At 34.8% G+C, this 5,967-nt stretch overlaps 1 protein-coding gene across 1 annotated transcript; it reads left to right on the top strand.

The window, feature by feature from the left end:
• Positions 1-705: 705 nt before the first annotated feature.
• LOC106772322 (NAC domain-containing protein 17) lies at positions 706-4,513 on the top strand. Its single transcript, XM_014658685.2, has 5 exons — positions 706-1,284; positions 1,995-2,272; positions 2,388-2,672; positions 3,156-3,711; positions 4,059-4,513. The coding sequence occupies exons 1-5, from the start codon at positions 1,089-1,091 to the stop codon at positions 4,421-4,423; spliced, it is 1,680 nt and encodes a 559-aa protein (XP_014514171.1). The 5' UTR covers positions 706-1,088; the 3' UTR covers positions 4,424-4,513.
• The last annotated feature ends 1,454 nt before the right edge of the window (positions 4,514-5,967 follow it).

Here is a 5,967-nt window from a genome sequence, read left to right as displayed (position 1 = left end):
AATAAACTTTCAAACATTTAAAATTAAACAGACAAATAATAAAACTCATCATTTCAGCATATCGTAATACATATGAATAACATGTATTTAAAGCAAACTAAATCAAAGTTGATAACAGTGATTATGTTTTTATTTTCATTTTTATTATGCTTTGAAAATCTTTTGAAAAAAAAAAAACTGAAAAGGACATATAAATAACTCATTTAAAGTTTTGTTGAAAATAAAATAAAAATTAATATTTTCACTAAATCGAGGGAAGGAACTTTGAGTAATTATTACATACTAAAAATAGAAGAATAGCTAATGAATATTACTCCCCCGAGATTCTTCGAGAAATAAAGCAATACAAAAGGTTTTACTAATTTTAATAAAATTATGTATAAAAGATTTCATTTTTTTTAAATTATCATAAAAAAGAATTAACAGATTAACTGATACCCATTCAATTAATAGTCAAAAGGGGTATGAGATAAGAAAAGTATGACTTGTGTATGATGATTCCAACTCGAATGTTCACACACAATATCCCAATCCCATACACCCGGACTATTGTGTGATCGGTACACCCTAATGCTCTAATCACTGCACATCACCGAACTGTTGAATCTTGAGACGCACGCAATCGCATCACGTGGATGATCTCACACTCTCAGTCCCTCACTCAGGGGCACTTGATCTACCTCAGAGGAAGGTTCCTCCAACCACTGATATCAGCTTCCTTCTTTGACCGCAACACTATCCCAAACCCAAACGAAAACCTCTCACAATTTTCCCAATTCACGCGTTTCTTTCCTTTCTAACACCCTTGGCTTAGGCTTTTCGTTCCGCAGCTCTGTCTTCGAATCCTCTCACCCAGAGGTTCGATTTGTACCATGTAGTTGTGGGATTTTTGCTTCGCCGCTTCTTTATTCCCAAATTTTTGCTCTCTATTTCCCTGGTTAGGCTTTTTGATTCTAGGATTCGATCGCCGGTTTCGAGTACACAAGGCTTGGGTCGTGTCATATTGTTGGGGTTTTGGTTTTGATCTTGAAAGTGGTAGTTTTTGGTGTGGGTGATCGACGTTGTTTGGTTTTTGCTCACGGTCGATAATGGGTGAGGCTTCGGGAGATGGTTCCGCTGATTGTTTCAGCCAGATGATGTCGTCGATGCCGGGTTTTCGCTTCCATCCTACGGATGAGGAGTTGGTGATGTACTATCTGAAGCGGAAGATTTGTGGGAAGAGGCTGAAGCTCAACGTTATTCGTGAAACCGATGTGTATAAGTGGGATCCTGAGGAGTTGCCTGGTATTTGATCGCTCCTCTTTATACTTTATAATTTTTTTAGTCGATGATTGACTGATTGTTATGACGTTGACTTGGGTTTGTGTTTCTTTTCATTTCGTTGTTTTTGTTCGATTAGAAGTTGATGTGGGGATGGGTATTCAGATCTTCATGTTGTGAATATTTGTTATGACTGATCTTAGCATTTTGATGAAGTGATGTTTTGGGTGCGATTTTTTTGCTGCAGTACCAATCGTTGACTTGGTTTACTTCGATGAGTGTTATTTGGTGTTTTATTTTTAGCTCTAATAAGCGGTTCAGGTTATATTTGTGTTGCTTTGAATATGTTTTGTTTTTATGTTAGGATGCTCACAGGGGTTTTGTTTTCCTTAGCTTTGTAGACAGATGATTTCATTTACGACAGCTCTAGTTATGTTCTCTTCTTCTTTTTTTTTTTTTTTTATATATATATTCGGGGGTTGTTTCGAGATCTCTTCATTGATATGGTGGGTATTTCATAGGTATCGATGTTTCAATATTGTGAATGCTTTTTAGTTCTAAAGTTTTGGCTTATCTTACACAAAAATTATATAGATTTTGATATTATGTGCATCTATACTTATCTTGCATATTCAGTCTCAATATTTATTTAATCTGATTCATAAAATTTTGTCTGCCATTCAGTTTATTCTTGTTTGGATACTAGCTAATTAATGGCTTCTAATATTTTGCAGGGCAATCCATACTGAAAACTGGAGATAGGCAATGGTTCTTTTTTTGTCACAGAGATAGGAAATATCCTAATGGTGCAAGGTCTAATCGAGCCACCAGACATGGATACTGGAAGGCAACAGGAAAGGATCGTAATGTGATATGCAATTCTAGGGCAGTTGGAGTGAAAAAAACCCTGGTTTTCTACATAGGCAGAGCTCCCAGTGGAACGCGGACTGATTGGGTTATGCACGAATACACCATGGATGAAGAGGAGCTTAAGAGATGCCAAGGTGTTAAGGTACCATTTTAAGTGCCCATTTTGCTTCAAACTTTTTTTCTGTTTTCCTTATTGTTTTGATGATGGTAAGAGTAAATGTACTGACTTTAAGTTTTTTATATAAATTCATTATCAGGACTACTATGCACTTTATAAGGTTTTCAAGAAAAGTGGACCTGGTCCTAAAAATGGTGAACAGTATGGTGCACCATTTAATGAACAAGAGTGGGCAGCGGATGATGACATTGTGGATTTTAATATTAACATAACTGATCAGGAGGATCCAAATGTTGTCCCTGAGAATGGGAGTTCACTGCATCCTTTGCTTGATGATGAAATCAATGACATCATTAGAGAAATTTTGGATGATGAGCTTGTCCTTGATCAGCAGCATGTGAATGGTTATCTTGACTTTCCTCAGGTCTGTGATCTTCTCATATTTTCTTATTTGATTTAGATCCATCTTCATATCCTTTTTGTTTATGATGTGGGTAGGGTGAAGGGGTAGGAAACCTTTAGCAGCATATACTATATATGTAATTATTTATACTTTTCCGAGTTCTGATCTTTTTGTCTATGAACTGATTTCCCTTGCCTGAGGGGATAAAGATTATTGTTGACGTTGTTGTTGATAAACTGGCTTCTGATATGACTGCAATAATTTGTGAAAAGCTGCTATATGTTGTGGTTTTGGATTCGTGAATGCTGAAAAATAATACATTTTGAATATCTCTACTGAAATAAAGAAACTAGAAGGCAGTCTCATTTATTTGTTGATTGTAATGTTGGTCTTCCTTTCGATCTTTATCAGATTTTTCCTAGCTACTGATGATTTGTTGCCCTTTTAATTTCTTCTTGTCGTTTCTGAAAGTCATTTACTGATATTTGTCCTAAAATTGTGTAGGTTGTTACTGAAGAAACACAAAGTACTGTTGTGGATCAGTTCTCTGAGGTGCCTATGTACAGTGAGACAACCGATCCTTGCTGTCAATATTTTGATGTGCAGCCCAGCTTTGACTTCAACCAGCCAGTTACTTCTCATTTACAAGTTTCTGAAGCTTCTGAGGTTTCTTCTGCCTCCAACATCCAAAGAAAGGGGCTTGACTTGGATAAGGTTGGCTTTTTGGAAATTAATGATCTCATTGATAATGATCCTGCACTGGCAAATGTGGAAAATCCAGTGGAGTACCCGCAGTTTGAAGACGGGTTAAGTGAATTTGATCTCTACCAAGATGCAGAGATGTTTCTTCGTGACCTGGGGCCAATAATTCACGAACCAGATTCACGTGCATATACAAATGCGATTGTCAGCAACAATATCGAAAGTCAAAGTTTCCAGTTGCAATCCGGCCGAGAGGATGCCAACCAAACTGTTGGTGAATTCTGGATGCATGGTGAAAGAAACACCCTAATTCCATCAGAAGAAGGCTTTGTCGATTCTTTCTCACTATCATCCCCAGGTATAGTCAACAGCACATGATGCAGTGTTGCTCCCCTGCCCAAAAATGATTTTACTCTTTGATTCGGATGGAGATGCAAGCTTCCCATCTCATTTGTTCTGAGCTCTTCACAGTTTAATGCTCTTGATTGACATGCCAGCTTATATGCATGGCAGGAAATTTTCTGGAGTATAAAATTTGTGCCATTTTGATAGCTTTTAAAACTCAAATTAAGTTTTCTGATTTTATGTTCCCTCTGGGAAAATGAGAGCCGAGCCAGTTTCAAGTGTCTGTTTTGTAAAATCTAAAACAAATGTCTTAGGCTATCCCCTGATATATGCTAGTTTTTTCTTTTGGTCTTGTTTTAGGTGTTGTGTGTGAATCTCTCAGCTTTCCTACGGAAGGCAATTACAATCAAAGTAGCACAATGGAAGATGTTTCTACAAGTAGCTTCTCCTCTTCTCTCTGGGCCTTTGTTGAGTCAATACCTACTACTCCTGCATCAGCTGCAGAAAGTGCTTTGGTGAATCGAGCTTTGAATCGAATGTCTAGCTTCAGCAGGGTAAAGATCAGGCACACAAACATTACTGCAGGTAAAGACACTGCAACTACGAAGAAAGCAGGCAGAAAGGGATTTTCATTCCTTTTCTTCCCTATTCTTATTGCTTTATGTGCTTTTTTGTGGGTTTTTGTTGGAAACTTAAGATCATTAGGGAGATGTATCTCTCCTTGATTATTATATATCATGTAAATCCAAAGTTTTGCTGCTAGGTATATATTGTCTGGGATCTCCCAGTTGTCTGGTACCTCCCGTAACTGCCAAGCAGTGCTGTTCTAACATATTCTCAAAAATAAAAATAAAATATATATATATATATATATATATATATATATATATATATCTTTGTGAATATTGAGGTCATTATAAGGCTTAGGGTAAGCCTGGCGAACCTTAATTGAATAGATGGCAATGTACAGGAATTTGCAGGGTGAAATGGTAGCCAATTTTTCAAACTCGTCTAATCTTATTTTTTTATTGGTTTATAAAGTTTTTTTGGGCCCGTGTAAATCTTGTTTTTATTAACCTGGACAGCATTTTATTTTGGAGATTGATTGTTCGTGGATAAGATCTCATTTTGTGGGATGTGACTTTGGATTTGTGATGATCTTTTGTTGGTTATAATGCCTCATTGGCATTAGATTGTTATTGTTTAAAAAATAACCGGTCTGCAACTAACTCTGAGAATCTGGATGGTTGGTCAGAACAGGTTTGTTCATTAAACCTGAGCAGATCATGAAACTTAACCAATGGATCAAGAATCGTCTAATATTGGTCCGATCATTGGATGGTTTCAGTGAATTAGTTTGAATTGCTTTTTATTTTTCTTGTATTTTTTTTAGACCATTTCATTACTTTCATTAAACCAATGTTTATATTTGAAATTTATATATCAGTTTTTTATTTATTTTGCTGTTAAAAAACAAAACATATAATTTATTTTCGACAATGACCATAATTAAAAATCAATTTTGGCTGAACTTTTGTAATTATAATTGAGTCTAGCTGGACAATTTTTTAAAATATAATAATTCAGTGATTTATTAGCTAGTCTCACCACTGTAGGATTAAATATGTTTTTTTTTCTATACTTTGGAGCAATTTTGGTTTTAATCCTTCTCCAATTTAGTACTTCAACCATATAAAATTTTGGTTTTAGTTCTTTTTATTAAATTTTTTAAACTTTATTTATTATTTTAAACGCGTTTCTCAGTTAACATTGAATCAAAAATGTGTCAAAAATAATCCAAATGTTATAATGAAAGAGATTAAAACCAAAATCGTTTCAAAGTATAGGAAATAAAAATATATTTAATTTTTTATTTAAATATAATAATTCAGTGATTCTGTAAAATTGATAAACAAAAATATTGTAAAGATGATGTGGTAAATATAACGCATTACCTCCAAACAAAATGTGTTAACGTTAGCAATATTTTTGTAACATCAACCATATGTCTATCATCACATACACTCCATTAGTTGAAAATATGTAACTAAATATAAGTTTTTTATTATATTTTGACGCAAATAGTACTAGCTAATAAATGACTAGAAAAATATTTTATTAATCTCAAGAATGTTAAATGAAAATTAAATTGTAATAATATATATATATATATATATTAGAGCAGTCAAAATGGGTCACAATCCGCGAGCCAACCCGGCCCGTCACGGGTTCGGGCCGGGTTGGGTTTGAAAAATACAACCCACTTACA

This window comes from Vigna radiata, chromosome 8 (assembly GCF_000741045.1).
Source record: "Vigna radiata var. radiata cultivar VC1973A chromosome 8, Vradiata_ver6, whole genome shotgun sequence".
Taxonomy (NCBI): Eukaryota; Viridiplantae; Streptophyta; class Magnoliopsida; order Fabales; family Fabaceae; genus Vigna; species Vigna radiata.
The sequence above is the reverse complement of the archived record's forward strand: the minus strand, read 5'-3'. Positions and strand labels throughout refer to the sequence as shown.